Here is a 25,933-nt window from a genome sequence, read left to right on the forward strand (position 1 = left end):
TGAGTCGTCGACACATTCTTGAACTCCTGGGAAGATGTACACCTGTTCCAAGTTTTCTCATTTGCGGATAATGGCTTTCACTGTAATTTGCTGGAGTAACCCTTTCCAGACTGATAGATGTCAAACACTGGTAGCACTATATAATAATGACACACTATTAAATATTGTTAAGGTATTAATTTAATTCATCGGTCATACATAGTCATCCTTAATATGGCATTTATAAATGCAAATATATTATTATGACTATGATCATATTTTTTTCTTTGCATGGTGGAACATATCTCTATTTATAAATGACATACTAAGAAGGAGTACTGATAGATAAAAAAAAAAAAATTGAATTATAATTTAAAAATTACGTTTTGTAATTATTTGAATTATTTTTTTCTAATATAAAAATTGTTTGATGATCTGACACGTTTAAGCCTGAAAAATATGCAAAAATGTAGGAAATTAGGAAAGTGGCAAATACTTTCACAGCACTGTAGCACTAAGACAGTTAGTATTTTTAGTTAGAGATGGGACATGATAAGGTTCTTTTGGGGGGGGATGTGAACCCAAACGCTAACTTTGCCCTGGGCCCCCTATGCAGCTCAGTCGGCATTCCTTTTATTCTTGAAGTACATGTCCTTTTATTGAGCGAGTAAAGTCGGACGAACTGTACTACTGACTGTGAAGTGTGCTCGTTTTGTGTCAGTGGCAGCTCTGAGCCGAGGGGAGGGGGCAGGACTGACTGAGAGGAGTGACTTTCTTTCAAAAATAGTTCACTTCTTCATCACAGCAGCAGCAGCAACCGGTGCAGCAGCAGAGGCAGCAGCAGCGGGTATGAAACATGGCTCGTCACGGAAATAAGTAACGGGACCGAGGGACGCTGTTATTTAAACCGAGGAGGACGCCAGAAAGTACCGCGAAAAAAGAAAGAAAGAAACCGAGATACATCTAAAGTCGGAGCCACACGTTTCAGTGTTGATGTTGGTGTTTGGACGCGAATACCTGCCGAAAATAATCCCGGTGAGTGCAGCTCGTCTCTCAGAGGATGTTAAAGGCTTATAACATGATGCTGGAGCAGTAGTTTCACGATTTATCCGCATTAACAACGACTTTCGGTGTGAAATGTACCAGAGTTAGTCAGTGAGAGGTCTGAGGAACACATTCATTCGGTGGAACAAGGTGAACAGGGAGTTAAAACTTTCCTGCAACATGGCCGCTCAGATGTCACTCAGCTTCCCAGAAGTAGGCAGAACTAAAAATGAGCTTTCACTCGACCCTATTTAAACGTAAATACGAGTCCAGAAAGTCTTTAATAAACCTGTTTAAAGAAAGGTTAGACTCAAACGAGAGTCCAAAGCGGTGTCCGTCCCTGTCCGGAGTGTTAGACCTAAGTCCTGCCCACTTTTTAAATCAAAACTTTAGTCCTCTCATATGGGAGGAACGTTACTCCATTCAAAAAACTGTCAATTTTACGTTTCTTGGATGATTGCCAAACACATAAACTTTCTAAAGCATAATTTAATACTTTTTTTGACATTATAAAGAGTCATTATAAAATTCGGCCCACACCTGGGGTGTAATTAAAGCATACACACACACACACACACACACATATATATATTACATATGTGTGCCTATGTGCAGTTATGGTCAATACGCTGAATGCAAACAGATGTAGTTGGCTGATAATGCTTTGGTTTTTCATAATCAATCATGTGACCGGTTAGGTGAGAGGAAATGTTTTAATAACTCGAAACCACTGATAAGCCATTTCATGTGACATGTGCGGGTCAAACGAAATGATTTATGACACCACAGCCTGCCAAAAGATGCTACTGGAGATAACCAAAGCATTTAGGGGGAGTCTAGCAGAGCATGACAGCACCCAAGCCATCCATATCCAGCTCTCAAGTGTGCTCAGCTGGGTCTCCTTCTGCAGTAGCACATATTAAAGTTAAACTCAAAGTCGATTACATTCCTGCACTTCTCTTTGCTGCAGTGAGGAAAATATCACAAATTTAATTGATAAAGTCTCAAATTCTACATTTAGAAGTGTGAAGTAACCCTCCGAATTGACCCTGAAATACCAAATTGCAGTCTGGCTTCATTGGGATGGTGAAACAAAAATATACTGTGAAAGGTTTATGTTTAAATCCCCTATAAATGGTATATATACAAGCATATGTCCAATCCTGCTTATAAGTGTAGTCAGCCCCTAAAAGGCCAGAATCCTAATTTTCATTCTCAGTTAATCTAATGCATTTTTCTTCAGTCCATTCAAAAAAATAAAAAATTCACTTTACTGTTATTTAGATCCCAGCGTGGCATCTTCAGCAGTTAAAATCCTCAAAAATGTTCGCGTTACTGTTACGTTTAACAAGAAGGGCGTCAAATCTGCACACCTGAGACTAGGGCTGCCACGATTTGTCGACTAGTCACGATTACGTCGACTATCAAAATCGTCGACGACTGATTTAATAGTCGACGTGTCGTTTGAAGCTTTGTAAGATCGCAAAAGACGCAGGAATAATAGCAGGATTTAAGAGTGTAATAACGGACTGAAACAGAAGATGGCAGCACTGCATGTACAAGGATTCCAGCTGCCGTTAAACTCCGAAGAAGAAGAAGTAGCTGTGTCCCAGAATTCATAGCGCGGCCCAGCTTAGTTTCCAACAATGGCGGTAGCTAGTTAGTTTTAATATTACTCTTATTATTCTTTCTGGGTCACAAAATAAACGTTTAACATATTTTCAGGCGAGAATGTAGCTGTGTAAACCTCAAATATCGGCTCAGTTTTCGGAGACGTCTGTTACCCACTAGCTCGATAGCTAGCCGGGGGCTAGGTCACTAGCGCCGTGAGAACACCGGACTCCCGGCAAATTGTTTTCAAACCCACCGCCGTCTTTCGCGACTCAGGTTAAATATATATGAGTCACTTAGATAAATTAAAAATGTTGTTGTTTGGCCTTTTTTTTTTTTTTTTTTTTTTAGTATTTTATTTGTTCCTGAGTAAATCGGTTTGGCTGAGATTAAAGTTATAGTTTTTACACAGCTGAATAAACGTCAAGCAGACAGCTGATTATCAGAAGTGAGAGATGCTGGAGAATATACCCCGGTGTCCTGTTATATTTTAGATAGCAAGGAGTTTATTAAACTTTACCGAAACAATCTGCAAATTTCATTAAAATTGAATAAACTATCATCTTGTCTTTATTTTTAGTTAGCACCTTAAAAGCTTAAAGCTGTAAGCTAATGATAGTTATATAAGCTGTAGTTTTACGTCCAGTGGATGATGATCTGATTAGGCGACTAATCGCAAAAATAATCGGTGACTAGTCGACTATCAAAATAATCGTTTGTGGCAGCCCTACCTGAGACACTACAACCAAATAATGTGTGTCCTTTTTACCTGAATCATGATTGAAAAAGTTAAATCAGTGTCAAAATTGATGCATATTATGATACTTAACTTTCTCAGGTATTATTTACTTGGCTGATAATGAGATTATTTCAGAGTGTCAGTGTTTCTCTGTCCTTCTCAAACCAAACTGAATTGGCATTCAAACTTCAGGTAGAAAATAAACAGTCTTTATTTTTTTAACAATATCTAAACAGTCAGGTTCATAGCAATCAGAGTAGCTGTGACTAAACACAGGAAACTGTAGGAAAAGTAGACTTCTTCAGACTTTTCCTCCCCGTGGAGGAAGTTGAAAGGAGATGGAAGGCAGTGAAAATAGAGCGATTGCAGTAACTGATTATTTGTGTCTCACACTATCCCCCGAAGGCACATTTTCCTTGGTAGATACATATTATGCACTTTAATTGAGCAGTGGGCGATTTGTTTACACCTTTAGTGGAACATAATGAAAGGGGAAGCAAAAATTAGCCATTCCTTTTTTCCAGGCATCCAGTCAAAACCTTGCATACGATAACCAGGCATTTAAAAAGTAGCGACTGTTTTACCTGATTTACCTGCAGAGATTCTGTGTCTTTGCACCATCTCTCACTTCGTTGCGTTTCATCTCAGTCTCCTCATGGAAAGCTTTCATTGTCTTCTGATCTGCAGCAGTGTTACTGTCTCCTCTGTGGGTGGGAAGATAATAGAGGTGAGGTTGAAACCTATGATTACCCACCTCTGCTTTGTATAATTTCTCAGGAATTAAATTACAGTGAAATGGAAGCATTCTGCATTTTGCATGTTGGAGCAGCTGCTCATAGGGATTTCTGACTGTTTACTCTCAGGCATGCTTGATGCTTCTGAGTTTGATGGCTTGCAGCAGTGCAGTAAAATGCAGTGTAATGACAGGCTTGTTTTCAGTGCAGAATTACAAGTTTAGGAGTAAATTTGTATAAGAGCTTGTTTTAAATTCCTGTAATAGTTAGTCCGCGATGATTGACACTACAGTTTGCACGGTTGGAGCTGCCTGTTTGTCCCACCAACTGAACATTTTTAGTGTTACTCTGGTGTCTCTGTGCTGTCTTGAGACACAACTTTCACTTCCCATCTCTGTCACTTTGTTTTTCTCCGGCCTCGTCATCCTGTTGCTTGCAACATTTGTTTCTCACCGTTTGCTTCCTTCCGGCTTCTTGGTGGATCTCGATTTCTCAGTGTTTTTCTTCTTATCTTCAAATCTTTGTCATGTAGTCAAAAACAAAAAACAGTTTCATGTGAATTTGTCGGTCTATATTTTATGTAGGAAGATCATGAAAATCTGAGTGGCAATATATGTATACTTGCTAAAGTTAAAGGCTTGTTCTATAGTAGTTTTCAATTTGCTATTACCACATTGCAGTGTTTTGAAGTCAACTGTGGCCTGCACTAGAGTAGCAAGATTTACTACTTCAGTGATTCTCCACAGAACTTTTTAAATATTACAAATTACCAAGATTTTTTATTAGTCTGAATCCAAAAGCAGTCTGACTTTGATGACTTTATTATCAGATAATCCAGTCAAACATGTTTTTTTTTAAATGTTTGTAAAATGTTTTTTCTAGTATCACTGAAACAAGAAAGAAGCAACAGACCAAGATTGTCTAAATAAATCAAATTTAGAACAATTTAAAATGCTTTCATGGATAAAGGAAACAGTACAGGTATGATAAACACAAACTCAGCCATTAAAACCGTATTTCTGTGAAAAATATGTTTGGGTACTCTGATAAAATATTTTGTATGAGGGTTAATTTGGCCACAGCAGAGTTGCTGCACACTTCTAAATAAAATTAGATCATCCATAAATGAGGCACTGTGTTTAAAAATGGCTGTAATTCATAATGTTTTTAACCACAGCGGTATACAGAGGCAAAATTACTAATACTTATAAACCTGACTGTACTTGTTTTGTCAGACTTACTTTACTGTCACCTGTTGCAAAGAAGTGCATTAAATACTGTCTGATATGCAGCTATTAAACAGCTCAATAACCCCTACAACAAACTTAAAAAACAAACTTTCTTTACAGTAAATCGCTTCATATCTGCAGATCAGAACATGCACCTCCTCTGTCAGTCCTCCAGACAGCCGTGGCATGCTAGCTGTATATCTTAAATGTGAAATGAGAGATGTGCTGCTTCTGTTTTTACCTGCCTGGCGACGGCCCCGGGGTTGCGCAGGGTCAGTCTGACTGTCTCTTTTTGCAGCTTAGAGATTGAAGGTCACGGGGGAGAGGCTGGAGACGCGGGGAGAGTTTTGATTTCAGTTCAGTGCAATCAAAAGTGTCCCTTAAAGAATAAAAGGCCCTAAGAAAGGGCATTAGTGGAGTCTATGTTTTGATTTGTAGTTTGTTTTTGTTTGGTTTTTTTTTTTTAAATTTTCTTAGAGTTGTCAAGGTATTTAAATGACAAATGCAATCTTTTTTTGTTATTATTTTGAGGAATAAAGTAAAATATTTGGAACTTGTCAAATTAGAAATGATCAACTTCTGTTTACTGATGGGTTTGTTGATGTCATTTTTCCCCCTGTAGTGTCACATATTAGAAGAGAATTGCAAGAAGTTGTAACTACCCCACTGTGGAAAATTTAAAGTCCACCTCTTAAGCATTATACATTATTTTCTGTCACGTATATAATGCCACAGTATTTTCAGTATTTTAGTCAACTTACTTTCACTCCATACTTTGCAGATACTGGCCCTTCACGGCCCGCAGTTTGTGAAATATTGAGCTAAAAGTTGGGGGAAGAGATGTTAAAGTGGAGCCAATGAGGTTTATTTTGAACTGTGACTCTTGTAAAGCTTCTTTAGCTGAGTCACAGAATAAAAATACGGAGATGGGACTGAGCATAGTAGATCCAGGGTAATACTAAATCTAGTACAAATACAGCTACCAAGTGACAATTTATTTGGCCTCCATTAAGCTTTCGCCATTAAGCTTCAGGACCCTTGAGACTGAGCCAAACCAGCCATTAATGCACTCAGCCACAGAAAAATTCAAGTGTCTCAGTTGTGTGAAACTTGAACTTTTAAATAATTAATTTAGAAAAATACTGCAGAGCTTTTATTTTATTTTTTTGTCTGGCCAAAAAGCCTCACCTGTTTTACAGTGACGTGTCATTTAGAGGATAAATGGAGCTCGGAGGTATTTCAGAAACGTCAGTGTCTAAAGTTGCAGCATGCACTACTGTAAGCTCATCATGTGTGACACGCACACTAGTTATGTCCTGTCAAGGCAGTCGGTGAGAATAGTGAGCAGCTGCAAGTGGTAATGTGGTCATGTGGCATGTATAGTGTGCGTGCAGTGTTAGAAGGGTGGTAAACAACACCGTGTCTGCCTAACGCCCGTTTCTGTATCGGTGTTGTCGTGTCAAAGTTTTAGCTTTTGGATTCACGCACAGATCGCAGCGGTGAATTGCGCGTGGGTGCTGGAAGAGAGGGATTTTTGGTATTTAAACTGGTAGGTGTGTGTGTTTGTGAAAGAGAAAGTGGTGTTTGTGTGAGGGAATATCATGTGTGTTTGTTTTTTATTCAAGGACCATTTGTCATGCTCACGTGTTAAGCCTGTAAAAGTGTAACTGCTGTTTTGATGAGGTACTTAGGTGGTGTGTGTGTGTATGTGTGTGTGGGGGGGTAGCTGTTAATGAACAGGTGCACTGGCTGGGTGGTCAGCACTGGTGCAACGCCCAGTTTTCACACTATGACAACATACGTGGCACACTAAAGATGCATCGAGTGCAAAGTTCTTGGCATGTATCACTTTTTAAAATGTTAATTCTGATGTTATATTTGTTTTGGTTATTTACTCTGCTAACATTATAAAGACACAGGCAGCCTCGTAGGCGGTACAAAAGATGGATGAAGTTACCCATTGGTTATGAAGCTCATACAGTGAATGTTGTATAGAGTTCGTTAAGAAAGTGCTTAAAACAACCAAAATAAGCATTCAGAGTTCACATACACAACTAATAGCTGATTAGTGCTACGACTGCAGTTCAGACCATCTACATTTGTGGAGAAAGATTTAAAATCCTGTGTAAAACTTGCCTTAAACTGTTTTCCCTGCATTCTCACATATTTCTTTTAGAGTTTTATTGGACAATATTTGTGGGGCAGTGTTTATTTGTGGGAGCCAGTGGTGGGGCATGAAGGACCAGAGAAATAATATTCTTTGTTGTGGGTGGATTGCTGACTCTGCTGCTGTTGAGAGCCTGTCATTATAGTTATGTTTTGTTGGCACTTGGCAGCTGTTCGGTTTTTGCTGTCTTTTCTTATATTTGTCTATAAAACACTAGATTATCTGGTGCAGAAGCACTCAGCATGTACTGTTGCTTTTAACAAAGGAATGGAGCGCGTCAGTCAAAAATAATGATGCTTTGTTTCCAGCTCTTAGAGAATATGGAAGAGAGTATGGTATTAATTTAGTGTCGAGTCTTAGTTTTATAAATTCAGCATGCAGATCAGCAACGTGAGAAATGAAAAAGTATGGTTTAATCTATACATGGGTACAAGGAAAGGGACAAAGGAAAACTAATCAGTTCCCTAAAATTTCCCCAAATCCTGCAGCGAATGTCGTGTGCATGTGTGCACCAAAAGAGCCACACACCAACAAGTTATTAAATAGAATAATAATACTTACTGATATATACTTTGTGATTATAAATAACAGAGAAAGCATCAGCTGTCTCTTCATTAAGTTTCTAAACTTTCAAAATAAGAGCATAGAACTTGTCCAGTAGTAAATAGATCAATGAAGATGAAAACATACACTTCACAGTGGCTAAAACTTTGGCCGAGCTTTCCCTCATGCAGTGGTGCAGGTCTGTTCTGTGACAATATTAAAAGTTTGAGTTAACTGTACTGTGTAAGTAATTCGTATCCATAAATATGACCGTTTATTTGTTAATCACTTCAGTCTGTAAATGCTTATGTTTTATTCAGTCATTTTATTAAGGGCTGACTGTGCACCAGACTGACACACAAAAATTAACCTTTTCTAATGCAAAGTTCTTGGGTTTTTAGAACAAAGACCCAGAATATAATTTTATTTATATAGCACCAAATCACAACAACAGTTGCCTCAACTTGCTTTGTATTGTAAAGACCCTATAATAATATTAGAGAGAAAACCCCAACAATCAGACGTCCTCCTATGAAAAAGCATTTGGTGAAAGTGGGAAGGAAAAACTCCCTTTTAACAGGAAGAAACCTCTAGCAGAACCAGGCTCAGGTAGGGGTGGTGATCTCTGGGCTTGACAGGTAGGAAACAGGACATTGTGGAGGAGAGATGAATAATAATGAATTAACTATTTACTAAGACTTACTTTAAAACAGTCTGTCATGTGTACCAAAATCCATGTATTTCAACAAGTTTCTTTTCCGCCCTTTGCCAACGTTTTCTCAGTCTGGCCCTCTGTGAAAAGAAGAATCTGCCTACCCCTGCTCTAATCAGTGTTTCGCTCAGATTTGGGCTGTACTTGTGGTGGAAACATTGTTGTGGAGGACACTGTACCATTCAGTTATCTTAATAAGTATCTACTCTGGAATTGTGACAATTAAATACCAGAGCACTGTAATCAGCTCAAACACTATTGAGTTTCTCATGCCAGGGATGGACTCTGTAGTCGTCGTTTAGCTCTATAGTCATTAACCAGTTTTCCACCTGCTGCAGGTTCTGGTTAGAGAGTTGGCCAAAGTCATGAAATCTATTTTTCTTAATCAAATAACAGAGAAATGTGTGGACTTCTACAAAGTAATTTAAACCGCTGCTTTAAACACGCTGCTAAAGTTATATGTGGACAAATTGCACTTTCCTACCCAGAGGGGAGTTTTGAGCCAGGGCTCAATCAGCTGAATGGTAGAAAAGTGACCGCACAGCAGTTATGAAACACAAGACATGAGGGGCTACAGTTGGCTCGTAAGTGGGCAATAAACTTCCAACATAAGAGCATGGAGATTGTCCACTGGTATATAAGCTGCGGAAGGTGCCGTTCATTTGGACTAAAAAAAAACAATGAAAAGCTAAGAAAAGTTTTATTACCCCACAGCTGTAAAAGGGCTGATGGGGTATTGTCATCAGCCACCCGGGTAGGCGGTGTGGATGTTTGTGAATGCGATAACTTGAGAACAAGGCGGCATAGGATTTTGAAATCCATATGTGTGTCTAGTGGGAGGCTGATGAGTAGCACTGTCAGAACTCAAATCATAAACTAAATTGACCAAAGAGTGATTGTAGATGAGTATAAACATATGTGCGGGTCTCCAACTAATGTGTAGGGATCTCGAGGTGTGGTGAGTCCTCAAAGAGTCTTTGAAAGGCTGGAAACACTCAAACTGCCTTTCTCTTGTCTCTGTCTCTCTGCTAGACGACCTTTATTGAGACTCCTCTGTCCTGTGTGACCCCCCTGACACAGAGAGGTATGACCACACACACACACACACACACACACACACACACACACACACACACACACACACACACACACACACACACACACACACACACACTCACTCATATAATGGTGATAATAGTAATGAAGTTCATCTTTATTCCACCTTTCAAAAATAAGTGCTTTAGAAGAAAGCAGGAAACAAACAGGAAAATAAACACTTAAGAGGCGATAAAAAAGGAAATAGGAATAAAATTAATTAAAATAACATAAAAAATGTAAAACAAGTGAATAAAAAGCAAATATAACATAATTAAAAGAAAAAGATTAATAAAAATTATGTAAGGATATGGAAATAATAAAAATATGTGTTTAAGAGGGATTTAAATGGCAATAGTGATGTCATGTCAAAAGAACCAATCAACTTTGGTCCTCAGTGGAATTGTCATCAGAATTTAACCAGGTCTCTGTTAGCGGGAAAACATCAGTTTTGTTGATGATAAAATCAAGGATAATAAGAGAGAGGTCTCAAGGAAACCAAAACTGATGGTGTGGTGAGAATTATGAGGTAAATTTAAAATGTTGTAAGGTTCGATGGGGTTCTGTAGGAATATTACTTGACTTCTGGGACTATTCTATGTTGTTTACTCCTATACTTTGATCTCCAACTACCAATAAAGATAACTGGCGGTGAGTCAGGGCTGAGGAGGTAGAGGCTGTCAGCAGTTTGATCCCTGCACTGAGCAAGGCTCCCTTTTGGGACTGTCTGTGCCATGTCTATGAAGCCTGACAGTAGTGAGTATTTCTTCTTTGGGTCATCGGAGAGTCCTAGCAACATACATCACCACTAGGATACAGAGTGTGTGCTCAGAGTAATGTGTTTGTTTCCATAAAGCTCAGCAAATGTTAGCGCTAATAAAACACCAGGGTGCAACACCAATGTGCATCTCCACCCACACAGAAAAGGAGCCGCTGTAAATACTCTCCAGGTCTCTTCTCTTTTAAGTTCTCGCCCCCTGTACTTTAGGAGTTCAAGTATACAAAGTAAGGTAATGAGAGCCCCTACTCTGTTAGTCAACACTTAGCTTTACAAATCAGTAATACAGGTATTTACTGTAAAGACACTTTTATTTTGCAAACAGACCACTTCAGCAGTAATCCACCATGACTTTAGCTTCTTTGTTTTTGGTACCTAGTTTTGTATATTACATTTTCCCTCGTGTTCAGCCCTTTTGTGTCAAGTCTCTGTGATGTTCCACTTGTTTATTTCCTGTTTTATTTTGCCATTTTGTTTACTTCCTTTGTCTGATTTTTCTGTGATTAGCTTTAGCCGTGTTCCCCTCTTGTTTCCTCTTCCCTCATCACCTTGTGTATTTGTTGTGATCATTTCCACTGGCCCTTTTTTGAGTTGTCCCACTTAGCTGTGCTGTTCCTACTGTTTTTCCCAGTGCTTCCTAGTGCCTCTTTTTGTTTCTGGACTGACAGTTGTTCATTTTAAGCAATAGAGTCTTAACTTTATGTTCAACCTCTGCCTACCACTGCATTTGGATCCTCTATCTTCCACCACACCTCTCACAGCTGAATCTGATAGTGTTAGCCCATAAATTAGCACTTCAGTACCTTTGCATTAGTCACTGTTTAGAATAATGCTCTTGTAATAATAATATTGGCTGACAGAAAATGAAGGAAAGCATAATAGTTCCCCTTTAAACCAGAGGTGACCTGTGACCTCCATTTCATGCTATTTCTGCCTGAAGCAACGTCATAGTTTCTGTTACTGATGCTGCTACTCTCCACATGCATGCACATAGAAGGGTGGGAAGGTCCGAAAACAGAGCCATGCCATGAAATATAAATCACTGCAGGTGGAAATAGCAGTCCTGTTTTGACTAAAGGGGTCCTGACACAAATAGTGCTGGAACTGTTTCACCCACCAGCCTACTGTATTTAATTCAGCCTTTATTTTATGATGTCGGGCTTATTTAGGCAGCTGCGAGTACACGAGTTCAGTGACCTGGGTGAAAGTTTGTTTGATATCAGAGTTTCGTTTTAAATAAATCTGAGTGGATTCCCTGTGACTTAACTTTGTACTCTGAACTAGTGATTAGGAAAACAACAGCTAAGCTATTTTTATCCTTTTTTTGCATAGTTTTGGTTAATTGTGGGAAGCATAATTATATCTATGATGATTTAAAGGTTTTAGAGTTAAATTAGGAAGCACAGCTCACAGACCAAATGTTCCTCTGTGTCAGCTTTATACATGCAGACAGACAGACAGACAGACAGGGTGTAGTTATCACCAAGGCCAGGCTGGAAATAACAGTTTACTCACCAGGAGAGTCCACTGTGGTAACTGAGGAGCTGGTGAGACTTTTGGAAACAGTCACAGTTCTGTTTTTGGCTCATGCCTGTGACCAGTGAAAAAAAAAATCTGTTCAGTGAAGTCATTAAACTTTTAATTTACCCTCAACAGCCACCGATTCAGGCGCCTTGCCCTTGGATATTGGAAGCTAAAGATATTTCTGAGGTAAATTAAGAGGTTAATTAAACATATGCTACTTTGAGAGTCAATTAACAGTCATTTTACAAGCAGAGATGCTTAAAATTTAATGGTCGCACATTCTTACATGTGATTGGACACTAAATAACTTTGTAATTTCACTCTTGGTTGGACAAAATACACAGTTGGACCGCCTGGAGATTTAGTGCATTTGTCATGCAGTAGTAAACAAAATTATAAAGGTCTACCCTCTTTCTATCAAAGTAGGAACAGATGCCAAAACAAAATTGCTTACTTTGAATGGCTCCTCAGGCCCCAAATCAGGTGAAGGCATGAGTCAGCTTGTTAATGCATTTATTTGTGATTTTCCAGATTTTACTGAACACGTTTAATAGCTTCATCTGTTTGTTCTGGGACCATGTGATCTCCACAAACTACACTCTGCTGTCGCATGCATCCATTGACTTTATGAAATTTGTAAAAAGGGATGTAGCCACAGAGTCTGAAGCTAATGCGGTCCCTTAAAACCTGCATTCTTTTTAATGGCCAGCAGGGGGCGACTCCTGTGGTTGCAGAGAAAAATAGGTCTGTTTGTATAGAAGTTTACAGGGTAAAAAAAGCCTTTAGGTTCCTCACTCTCAGGCCCTCGTAAATAATTTCCTCACGACTTGTGGGCTTTGTCACTAGTTTTAGGTCGTATTAATGAAGTTGTTCCAGAGTGTAGTGGTTTACAGTATGGTGTAACAAGTGTAAGACCCATAGTTTGATCCTGGGACTCTTTGGGGTTGGGTCAGGAAATGTATCTGGCATTAAAAATCTGCCAACTCAAACATGCAGAGCTACCTGATTTGGTGACCCCTTGTGACTAAGGATGATTATCCAGGGTATGGTCATTTTGTGAGCCCATAGACATTGCACTAAAATGCTTTAAAAATTTGTCAACGCCACAAAGAGGGCCAGCCCCAGTTTTGGTGTCCAGAATTAGTAGAGATAGGAGCGAGGAACGGTTCTGCCTATTTTCATTTTTGTTCTGTTTTTTTAATCTGCTCGAGTAGCTTTGCATGACTCACAGTCTGAAAGTAATTCTTATTTATCTTACACTAGCACCTCTTTTTTTTTTCTTTTTTTTTTTTAAAGATCATCTTCCCTTTTGGAAAACTTCCTTCTGATTGGTTGCACCTTGTAAACAGAAGGTTTGATCAGCAGGTGGGTGTGGTTTCTGTGAATCTGAGATAACCCTATTAAAGGTTATGCCCTCTCACTCACCTCATACACAGCTAAGAGCAGAGAAAAGGAGGGTTTAGAGCAGCTTTTGGCTCATGGGGATTACTTGTGAAAGCTCTGACCTCATTAAGCTGAAATGTTTGGTATCACTCAAACACTATATGACAGAATGTTGTCACTTTAACAGACTTGTAAAGACGGCAGTGTCTTACAAGGGCTGCAAGTTACACATATACTTGACTAACTTATATCAGCCTGTCTGAGTCTGTGTGAGACAGAAGTAGCACTGAAACAGCAAGTTTTAACTGCTGCATAAACATGTAAATGTGTGTGAGAGACTAACTGGAAGGAGGGATCCTTCTTTTGTCTGAATGAAGCATGAAGTCTCCTGGGAAGCTTTCAAATCCTCTCTGGAATGTGTGTGTGTGTGTGTGTGTGTGTGTGTGTGTGTGTGTGTGTGTGTGTGTGTGTGTGTGTGTGTGTGTGTGTGTGTGTGTGTGTGTGTGTGTGTGTCACATTTGAACAGGGAATGCAAATATTTGTGTGTGATTCACTTTTGTGGTGTAGTGTAACTGTTGCCATGGTGACCCTGACCTCTGGTGATTTCTTTGTTACCTGACAACTTCTTTCTTTCTTTCACCTTATTTTATTTCCTTTTTACGTCCTCATGTCTTTTGTTCTTTTTGTTTAATTTCTTTGTTTCTTTCTTTCCCTCTCTTCCTCGCTCTTCCCTCTGTATCCTTGTTTAATCCTTGTTTAATTGTCCTTGTTCAGTGCCAGCCTACAGCTCAGGTTTCATCAGCTGCTCTCGTTATTAAGTTTATTTACCGAGCTCTCAGCTCATCCTCTGGTGGCCCTGAACTTGACTGTCTGGCTCTAGTTTTTGTTTGCAGCTGGGAGTGTCTGCATGAGTCTGCATGTGTACACAGTAAAGTTACAGTATTTCGTTATATTAAACCAGTTGTTTCCTGTAGACTTAGTTTTCTAACAGGTCTAATACAAAAAAGAACCCTGATGATGTTGTTTTGTTTAATGTTTTTCTGTGAAGACCATATATAGAAATGTGCGGAGTTCAAACCAATTCACATAAACTCAAAACGCAGAAGAAAGAACATCAATGGAAATCAGAAATAAGAGCTTTGAGAGCACTCTGATACACTGTAGCAGTTAATTTAAATTAATTTAGTTTTTAAGTCCATTAAATGTATCAACATGATCTTTTAAAAAAAAGAGATAATTGGTGTAAAGAGTGTAAAGACGCAATTTCTGATCTTTAGAAATGGTTCTTAAAAATCCGCCCATTCATGTTTTTGCAAGACACCGTGATGTCAGCATCACCTGTATATGTTAAACATGTATGTTAAACATGTACAGGTGCATTACATTGACACAGATATCTGTGTATTATTGACGGGCTATTAATAAGCTCAATAGTTGCACAAACTTCTGGGTCTTTACCATATATTAAGATATATTGTCAGATTATTTATTTGAAATGCTCCAGGGCATGAATAGCAGAAACACCTGGCCAGAAGTCCACTGAAAAGAAATATTTTCTTTGCAGTCTGTCAAAATTTCAGAATATTAAATCAGTTTTTACTCAAATTTACTTACTAAAAATTGGGCAATTAATTTGGAGTTGTCAAGTTGAAATTTTTACTTGCAGATGGCAAAATGTGTTTTTCTTTTTTCAGTAGCAGAAACAAGCCTCATTAGCTATTCATGTAGATTTTCTTTTAGCTAATTATCTCGTTTTTCTTGTGAGTTACCCGATTTTGTAGCTCTTTGTTGTTTAAAACTTAAACCCTTTATAACCCTTGTTGTGTACTGAGCATTTATTGTAATGTTTTGTGTGTATTGTGCAGGATGGTGATGGAGGAGGGGGGGCAGAGAGACAGAGGGAGGAGAGCTCCAGCAACGGCGCAAGCAGAGGAGAGGCGGATTTTCCTGGAGCTCGGTGAGCGAGTTTGAGCCTTCGTTTAACTCCTAAATGTTTCTTCAACCATGTCAACGCTTCCTTAAAAATAAATATACCTTCTTAAATAGATCACACTAGTTGCACTGAGACTGAGGAGAGCTATTTACTGATGCTGTGTTTCTTCTTTTGACAGGGGAGCAGAACTTTGATGCCATTTATCTGTCAACATATCGAACAGCCTGCAAGCTCAGATTTATACAGAAGAGATGCAACTGTGAGTCAGAACTGGCCTCGTTTACAACAGAAAGATGCGTTATTAAAATACTCATGTGTCAGTTTAGGCTGATGTAAAAGGGAAAATTTTTACATTGTGACATATTATTATAATAATAAAATGAGTGCAGAAAAATTTGATCAAAATCTTACTTTTTATTGTAAATAGTGAAGCATTGCACATCTTTCAACACCTATCAAACGATAAGATTCTTAAAGTTAAAAAGAATTTAAATACTTTGACTTCCTTCCTCTTCTTCCAGTGCATCTCATTGACATTTACAATGTGATCGAAGCGGTGCGGGATGCGGGTCTAAACGCAGTAGAGCTGAACGCTGGCATCTCTGTGACCAGACTGGAGAACCTCGTGTCCTCTCTGTTCAACCAGCTCAGCAAACGCCTGCCCACCACACACACCATCAACCCGCAGCAGAGCACCGTCCTGCTGGTCGAGTTCTTACTGGCTGCCATCGAGTGGTAATGATTAGGAAGTGGCAACAGTGAGATGTGGCCATCCACATCCTGTTGTTGCCTTTAAATGAGTGTCTTTGTCATAGTTTCACAAATGTCATCACACATGCTTTTGTTTGTGCCGTAGTGAGCCGGACAGCCGTCTGACAGTTTTCTCTGTAAAGGCGATGCTGGCCACTCTGTGTGGAGGGAAGCTGGTGGATAAACTCCGCTGTGAGTACCAGTCGATACATCACAACAGACACGAATCATTATCATAATTATTACTCCAATCTGCAGTAATAGTTTGGTGTGTTTATTGTTAGTGACTGAGGAGCACATGTGTGTGTTTGCTTAAACCACAGTATTTATAGTAGTGTGAACGTCACTCAGTGTGCTTGCTATTTCCTGCCATGTGCTACATATGAGTCAACTCAGTTTCTTTTGTACAGCCCATGACATGAAAACCTAGAAAACCGTGGGGGGAAGTCACTGACATATTAAAACAAGCGAACAAATAAAAATTCAAACTATACAAAAACCCTGTAAAATAGAGACTGAGGGAAAGAGAGGCAGAGCAATATGAGACGAATCAGAACACAGATGTGATATTGATGGATAAAGGGTACATCTGCTCTGCATAAACCTGATCACTTATTGTGGTTTAATCTGCCAGTTTGTACAGTGGAACTGTGTGTTTGGCCATGGTGACCCATACCATGAAGCTCCTGGTGCACAGTTCCTGTGCTGATGTTAATGACAGAGGAGGTTTGGAGCTCTGCAGAGTCGGGAGAGCCTTGGTTACTTTTATGCACCATAAACCACAAGTGGTTTGACACTTTATAACTGAGGTGCTGTGCATCTTAAACATTTTCACTTTGCAAGGATGCCACTTTGAGGAGGGATTAAAAACAGGTTTGTTACAACAGTGGCATCCTATTATAGTACCATGCTCAAATTTAATGAGCTCTTTTTTTTTTTTAATACACTTACAGCAGTGGGACTGAAAACACCTGAATTCAAAGATTAAAAAAAGAGGAACAGCAGAGTATATAGAGTCGATACCCATTTACTTTCTGAATGATTTGGATCGTTTTAATCTTATTTCCAGCTGCAAACTGTCATTGTAGCAAATGATGTTCACTGTGAGAGGTCGACCTGATTGCTGATTGAATTTTATCTAGGTTTTCTTCAGGCTGTGGTGCACACAGTCATGTTAAAGTTTAACACAATACTTTTTTTTTTTGTTTATAAATTGGAGTTTTTTATATTATGATGAAATCCTAAAACAGGGGTGGAGAAGGTTTCTTAAAATGAAAAAAACAAACAAAAAAAAAACTGCATCAGTTTGTGCCAACAAGTATTGCATGATAAGAGTGGTTGTCCAAAATGTTAATTTTATCCAACTTGGAGATCTGGATCACTGACAAAGGTGTTACCTGTGGTCTGTCACAACACATCAAAGTAAGGTGGTTAATTCATGCAGATGTTCATCTTCGTATTGTGAGTGCACAGACTGGTGATTGCACTTGTTTTTGCTAAGTGGATGGTTCACTAAACTTTCAGAAAACTTTATTAAGTTGTAAAAAGCATATCCTCGATGTGGCCTAAAGCATTTTAGTACAAGCTTTGGTACAATTTACCTGTAGTTATATTTGTTTTTTACAGGAAATCTTTTATTCTGTTTATATGTTGCATATGCGCCACCTGGTGGACAAGAAATATCAGTGCTGCTGTTTGCTTATGCTTATTTACCTTCACTTGCGTTAGGGTCAGTCAAATTTCCAAAAATGTACCTGCTAACCTAATCAAACTCAGCTGATTTGATTTTTTTTAAAGAACTTTAGTAAATTTAATGAAGCCATGACCAATTTTACCTTCACACTATGAAAATTGTCCATGTCACAGACTCGAATTACATGGAGTGGGCAATAGAATGTTTTTGAAATTAAAAATACTGAAGTTTATGGATCTTATAAAATATAAAACTGCAAAAATTATGTACAAGGCCAGATACAATACGTTACCAGGAAATATACAGAGGATGTTCTATGACAGAGAAGGAGACTATGAATTGAGGGGGAAATTGAATCTAAGGATTCTTAAAGCACGGTCAAAGGTTAAAACCTTTTGTGTCACTATTTATGGGGTAAAACTGTGGAATAGTTTTACTATAGATCTACAGCAATGCTCAGGAATTAGTAAGTTCATGAAAAAGCTTCGAAAACTGATTTTGGAAGAATATGATACCGATAAAGATGATCACCCATTGTATGTATAAAAATATCAAATTATATCCAAATTATATCAGTCACGGTAGCCAAGTTTATATAGGTTCTCCTCGTGTATCGTGTGGAGTATGTGATGATGGGAATTAGGTGAATTATGTGGGATCAATAAGATGTTGAGCAGGGGTAGGAATTAATAAGTATGTTCATACTTCTTCCTACTCCTTTTCAGACCAAACATTGTTACATTATGTCAGACGATTTTGTTTTATTTCATTATATATTTTTTGTTTATCTGAACACATACGTGTGTGTGTGTATATCTACATATATATTCGTATCTGTAAATGAAAATATATGTAGTGTGTATATATTGTTTTTTGTTTTATATGTCTGAAACAAATAAAGATACAATACAATACAATACAAAAAAATAGAAAAAAGAAAAAAAAAACCCTGAAAATATCATGTGCACCTGTACTCAAGAAGTTTTGAAGTCTCAAAAATGCTTTAAAAATTAAATTAGATTTAAGATTAAATTAAAAAGCTCCAAAGTTAAACAAAAACTCAGCTGAGAGAGTCTGGCTTTTATGACACTCACTGGTTTAATCTGCCACACTTACTGGTTAAAGTCAAGGTTAAGGGAGGCACTGGGGTTTGGACATGTAGTATTTTAAGCTGCCTTCTTCATTTTGTGTGTATTTGTGTGCACACGCGTGTGTGTGTAGATGTGTTTTCTCAGGTATCTGACTCCAACGGTGTATTGGTACTATCCAAGTTTGATCAATTTCTGAGGGAGGCTCTCAAGCTGCCCACTGCCGTATATGAAGGGCCTTCCTTTGGCTACACACAAACCTTAGCACGCTCCTGCTTCCCCCAACAGGTAAACACACACACACACACACACACACACACACACACACACACACACACACTCATACTCATTTTAACTGGTTGAAGGACGAAACAGCCTCTGTGTTGGTTCTGTGTTCATAAACAGTCTTGCTCTTATTTTGTAGAAGAGAGTGATGCTCAACATGTTCCTGGACATCGTGGCCGACCCTCCTCAGTGTCTCATTTGGCTGCCTCTGATGCACCGCCTGGCCAATGTGGAGCATGGTACAGACACTGTCGATATAATGCAAACTTTCTAAGAGCAGACCTGGTTTATTAGCAGAAATTTACTTGCAACCCTTCACCAAGGCAGTATTTACATTTAACAGAACAGTATTACATTTTACATATATTTATTTTATTTTCTGTTTTTAAACATACTTTAAGAGGTTTGTTGTGCAGTAAAAGTCAGATAATGGTGGAATGACACGTTTATTTTTATTATATATATAATATGTCGGAATAGGTAATAGATAATAGGCACTGATTTGTAAGTAACTGGAAATGAAGAACTTGAGCTTATTATACAATATTATTCTGCTGCATATTTTTAACTAACTAGGCACATTATTCTCTTTCTCTTTATAATACTTCCTTTAAAAACATGATTACACAATATTTTGAGGTCATTTTGAAAGAAAGACTTTTACAGAAACGCAAAAGTGAGGTCAGAGGTCATATGTGACATAATATTTAGATGCAAATGATAATGGGGTATTTTGAGTCCCCCTTAAACCAGTATATCATCTCACACATGGTGCCAATATAAATAAAGGTAGGCAACTTTTAAGCATAATTTAAAAAATACATTTTATGGAATTTGACCTTATTTGAGGTTAGAGGTCCAAAGTAACCTAATATTTAGAATCTCCATATGTCATTCCCTATATGTACTGTACTTTTACTGCACTACAAGCCTCTTAAAGTACAATATATGTTGTCAAAAAGGTTTAAATAGCTCTGTATAGCATTATTATCATTTTAACCTTTAAATCAATCGATTGACTTTGAAGAAGAGGTCAAATCTTTATATGCTACTTTCTATATGTTGACCATAAACGCTACATTTGTAAGAACCATAGTTTCTAAGCTATAAGGGTTTTTTTGTTTGGTGGTTGTAAGACGAAATCTAATGGATTCCTAACACGACTCCACTCAACTCTAGACTCAGTTTTATCAGAATTCATTCAAACCTTTTGAGTTTACATCGCGTTTCACCTTTTGCCTGACCGTGTGAACAAACTAAGATAGCTAAATACTGGAGGGGAAATAGCCAAAAATATAGAATTATGCTAAATGTGTCCCCTGTTTCACCCTCATCTCTCCTCAGATGTTTGTACAAATTAAAAATAGAATTGTGCTAAAAAGTGCTGCTACTTGCCTCAAGTGGAAACAGTATTTTTGTTTAAAAAAAGGGTAATTTTGTTAGTGCCAATCAATGTTCTGTATCCAGAAAGTTAATTAGCCACAGATTTGGCTGGTGATTCACATCAGTGCATGGGAACAGAAAAACACTGTGTTCCACTCCACTCCACTGTGCAAAGAACCCTTTGTCATCCCTTATGTTTTTATCATGCCTTTAGATATTGTGCACTCTTTGTAAAGTCAGGTCTTGGATGTAAAATGGATTTTATTGTGGTAATAACTGATTATATGAAAATAAAAACCACTGTACAGTGTGCTCTCTCTTTCTCAATCTCATGCTTTTTTTGTTCCCCTCTCTCAGTCTATCATCCCGTCTCGTGCTCTTACTGTCGGAGCAACGGCATGACGGGCTTCCGCTATCGCTGCCTCCGTTGCCGCGGTTACCAGCTCTGCCAGAACTGCTTCTGGCGTGGCAACACCAGCGGCTCGCACAGCAACAAGCATCAGATGAAGGAGCACTCTTCCTGGGTGAGTCACGGAGCGGTTACTCATCCATCACAGCAGGGGGCTCTCGCTGTGCGGAGGCGCATCTGGACTCATTTGTAGTACAACGGGGACACTTTTTTTTTTTTACCTCTTTCCATTACTGCACATAAGCTAATGAATGAAAACAAGTTATAATTCATGTGATGTTTCCTTTCCTTGCGCACTGTAAAAGTAATAATAAGTAATGCCTATAAGTACTTAATGTTTTCCACAGTTGGCTGAAAAACATTGAGCAAAAATATTTAATTTCAGTGAATAATTTCATTTATTGAGCAACAGTTAAAAAAAAACAAAAAACAGATCATTTGTAAAATAGTTGCAAATGACTACAAATACAAAATTATTGTATTTCATTATATTTATATTTTTTTCCCTCTTGAGAAATATTTAAAACAACTGTGAAATGATCAGGACCCACACAGTGTTTGAGTGTCAGTCGTAGCACCTTTATTTTGAAAAACAGTGTCTTCCACTACTTCGACACCTTGTGTTCAACTGGGAAGCCAGCTTTCCAGTGCCTTCCCACACTACACACACCACTCCTTCCCGGTTCCAGACACTAATAAGGGGGAGAGCTCATTAGTTGCAATCCCTCTCACCTGTCCCCTCCAACCTCCCGGCACCACCCTATGAGATTACCGTACCACCCCTCCACTGCAGCAGAGCCAGAGACCACACCCCTGCCACAACAACATAATAACACTGGAGGCTACAACTACATAACAATAGCATTTTAAAACATTAAAATTCACAGTGGGCACAAATGTAATTGTGGCGTCCATTAGAGCATTGGTATTCTTTGGAGCTTGAATCCATCGTGTATCATAATTGACATATCGCAATCGAGACCACTCAGTGTCCTGTCAATTATTTATTAAATATGTAAATTGTTAATAAATGGTACTACGTGAGGAAGTCGGGAGTGCCAGAGAGGGACGAGGATGATGCAGGACATGGATGAGGACAGCGAGACGGTGGTGAGACCGGAGGGACAGATGGGTTCAGGGTGGGAGTGGACTACATTGGCTATCGACTCTGAGCCCTTTGTTGTTTGCAGGCTATGATGTTTGCAGACAACATTTCGACCTGTAGTGAGAGTAGGAAGCAGGTGGAGAGGTGGAGGTATGCTTTGGAGAGAAGAGGAATGAAATATGTGTGAATGAGAGCGAGACAGGTGGAAAAGGTGAATGTGCAATTAGTAGAAATAGTGAAGGTTGATGAGTTTAAATACCTGGGGTCAAACATCTAAAGACATGGACAGTGCATAAGAGAGGTGAAGGAAAAAGTCCAGGCAGGGTAAAAACATGAGTGTCAGAGCTGATTTGTGACAGAATAATAGCAGCAAAAAGAAAAGGAAAGGTTTACAAGGTGGTAGTGAGACTTGATCCGATGTAGGGTTTGGAGATGGTGGCACTGATAAAGAAGCAGAGCTGAAGATGTTCAGGTTTTCATTTGGAGTGACCGCGATTGAAAATGAGTACAGCGGAGGGACAGCTCAGGTTGAGCAGTTTGGAGACGTAGTTAGAGGGTTAGTGGGAAAAGGAATTTGAATATGGAGTTGCCAGGCTCTAAGTTCAGTGATACAAACACAAGGATCTATTCAATTTGAAAGAAACATTCAGGTGCACACTTCACCTGCTATGAATTTCTCAAAATCAAAGATGATGCTTGTACACACGTGCAAAGAAAAATTGTTTTGTTTTTTTTAAGTTATTTGAGGTGTTAAAACTGTTCCCCTGTTCTAGCCGTACTCGCTCTACCCTCATTCTGGTATAAAACAACCTGAACCAGTCACATAGCCTCCTGGGAAATGTAATTGGGTTCAAAAATAAAAGCACACATTGTAAACACACCTTGATAATTGTGGGCAAAGGGTCAGTAGCTAAATGCAAGTGTATACATACCCAAATATTTATAGCTTCATACTCAGGCATGATGTATTTATTTGAAGTGAATCGGATAATTTAAATAAAAGTTGCTCTAGCCTGAAGGAATAAATGTTTTAATGAAGAAATTATGTATTAATAGAAGAAGATATAGTTGTTGAATTATTCATCAGTAAGTCTTTGGCATAATTTTTCTTGTTAATGTTTCAGTTTTAGGTCTAAAGCCTCTAACTAGTGCAGCTCCTGCCTGTCATCATGTAACATTATATACTCATTGTAGCTCAGGCTTTACATATATTTACATGTGATTTTCTGTAGGACTGGGCTTTGTGCTTCATTTTATTCTCAGTATATGTCCTTTTCTTTCTTTATTTTTAACAAAGACACCCAACAGCAGCAACCTGAATGTGGTTCATGGGAAAACAGATGCCTGATTTTAAGATTTGTGCTCAGGAGTTAAGTGTCAGTGCATTTTCAGGTTAAAAAATGGCGTTTGAAGGGTTAAATATGCACACGTACAGTCAAGTCCTTGAGATTCATTAAATTATCTGTCAAATAAGTTGCACAGCTGCACTGTGGTAGTCTAGAAATTGCACCAAAGTGGCGTAAGGGCTGACAGAGAAGGACCCAAAAGCAGGACACAGAGAGTCAGAATAAATGCCCATAAATCCAGATCTTTAACCCAGAAAGGCAGAGATCATAGACAGGAAATACACAAATCCTGGGAGACTACAGAAACTCAAAACCAGTACAAGGGCAATACATGAGAAGATAACAAGTGAACACAACAGATAATAACAAGAAACATGAGAAGGATCAACAACAATGGAAATCACTAGAAGCCTTAAATGGAAAGAATAGAAAGTGATCTGGCAGTGAACAAAGGGAAACTGGGAGTACATATATACAAGTGAGTGATTAGCTAAAGGGCAGCAGTCTGTTCACTACGTCTGTGCTGCAGTTTAGTTAGCAGTAATTAGCAGGTATCTCTGTTTTCGATAAGTGCTAAAGTTGATTCTTTAAAACGGGCTTCACACATCTACTGCATTCATGCAGTGTGGGTTCATAAACTGATGCTTGTGTGTTTGTTTTTGTGTGTAGAAGTCACCGGCGACAAAGATCGGTCGAGCCCTGAGCAGGACTCTGGGATGCGTGTCGTCTAGGGAGCCGCCACACCCAATTTACCCAGAAGAACCCGAGAGGACCCTTAACCTCGCCAACATAATGTACGATATGACCTCCCAGCACTCACACATTTATTACACCAAATATCAAAAAGCTAAATGTTACTGAAATTTTCAACAACTGCTTTTTAATAATGCAGGTTATTCCTGTCAGATCAGTGCGGTCTTACTCAGTGAGGCACAAAAGGATTCAGCTTCTATTCTATTCTATTCTATTATGTCCCCTTTGGTGCCAATTATCCTGTCACTCAGTTCACCTCATTAGAATGTTAATTTAACCTACAGTGATAGTTTCAAGGTCTGGAGGCCTAAAACTAACAAAGTATATAAGTTTCATTACATGTGCCAACAAAAATATCAAAGTATTTAAAATAATAATAATAATAATAATATGCTTCTATATTTATTTGCTTTTGTATGAATTGATTCATTTACTGGCCTGTATGACAGTACTGACCTTATTATTTTAGATTAGATACACACTAAAAAGCTATATGTTAAGTAAACTTAACCTTGTTACATGCTTTACATAAATGCAGGAGAAAAAATAAATGCTGTCAGTCATACACACCACCTTTTATCAGTCTGTTTTTTTTTTTAAAATTAGGAACATCTTAGGAACCGCAATTGATCTTTACTTGGTGTCACTTCTCATTGGTCTCCCAAATACATGCATGCAAAAAAATAATCTCAGAAAGCGGTTTAATCTTCTGATTTTTGCACAAAGAAAAATGCACTATTCTCGTAAAACTCAGATGGCACGGGATGATATTGGAACACATCCCACTGGAGTTACCTGGTCCGAAATAAATCCCTTGATTTTTACAAAAAAGTGGAAACATTTCTGTTAATCTGACCCTTTCTGAGCTTTTAAAGATAAGGTTTTTTTTGTTTAGCTTTGTCTTTTTTGCACAAGACTTCAAACGATGGTGAAAATGGGATAATTGATTTACAGTGTTGTATGTATGGTTGACGTGTCTGTTGAAATGATGCTTGACTTCTCATGAGTATTGTTGTTGTTATTAATGCTTTTACTTTTATTAGTTTTTTGCTGTTGTTGAACAGTAAAAACAAAAAGAAAATAGAGAAATTGTTGGAAAAATGTTTATAGAAAATAAAGTTACTAAATAAAATGAAAATTTAAAACATGGGAATAAAGAAATAAAAAAATTAATACAAAATCTAGTAAATTTAGAAGCAAATTAAAAGTGTCAGTTAACCAATCTATACATGTATGTTTAACATTTTCAATTCATTTGTTTATTTTGGCGCTTTTGAGCTTCCATATTGAGAGCCCTTCACTACTAATCAATCTAATTGATGTGCCTGTATAGTTTGGTTATGATTTTGGACTGTAAGTATTGAACCTGGTGCCAGTTAAACTGTGTGATGGTAACGTTAACGACCTTTAAACTATTTCTAAAACTTATTCTAGATTTGACATAATAGGCTTACAGGAGATCTGTGTGAATAAAGCTAAAAAAATGATGACTGTATGATTAATGTTAATATTACTGGATTGCATATTATTGAATTCATGTGTATCTACCCTGTAAAATAGACCTCTGTAGTGTGTAAAATGTTCATATTGCTTAAAAAGAAGATTGTTTGATTTTTTGCATTGAATTTATTTCCAAAAAAGCCTTGATTT

The 25,933-nt window shown here is 38.2% G+C and overlaps 1 protein-coding gene across 4 annotated transcripts in view; it reads left to right on the top strand.

The window, feature by feature from the left end:
- The first annotated feature begins 721 nt into the window (after nt 1-721).
- The window catches only part of LOC308396772 (dystrobrevin beta-like), a 48,613-nt gene continuing 23,401 nt past the window's right edge, over nt 722-25,933 (top strand). Inside the window, exons 1-11 of one of the 4 annotated variants that reach the window (XM_080882323.1) lie at nt 722-1,014; nt 9,791-9,842; nt 13,452-13,520; nt 15,404-15,495; nt 15,650-15,730; nt 15,993-16,206; nt 16,328-16,413; nt 19,136-19,290; nt 19,427-19,526; nt 21,028-21,194; nt 24,200-24,324. In XM_080882323.1, the coding sequence (XP_080738449.1) occupies nt 15,405-15,495; nt 15,650-15,730; nt 15,993-16,206; nt 16,328-16,413; nt 19,136-19,290; nt 19,427-19,526; nt 21,028-21,194; nt 24,200-24,324 (1,019 nt within the window). In that variant the 5' untranslated portion in view covers nt 722-1,014; nt 9,791-9,842; nt 13,452-13,520; nt 15,404. The remainder of the gene's footprint in view (nt 1,015-9,790; nt 9,843-13,451; nt 13,521-15,403; nt 15,496-15,649; nt 15,731-15,992; nt 16,207-16,327; nt 16,414-19,135; nt 19,291-19,426; nt 19,527-21,027; nt 21,195-24,199; nt 24,325-25,933) is intronic. The other 3 variants (XM_080882322.1, XM_080882325.1, XM_080882324.1) reach the window with 3 other exon arrangements.

Source organism: Rhamphochromis sp. 'chilingali', assembly GCF_963969265.1.
Source record: "Rhamphochromis sp. 'chilingali' genome assembly, chromosome: 5".
Classification (NCBI taxonomy): Eukaryota; Metazoa; Chordata; class Actinopteri; order Cichliformes; family Cichlidae; genus Rhamphochromis; species Rhamphochromis sp. 'chilingali'.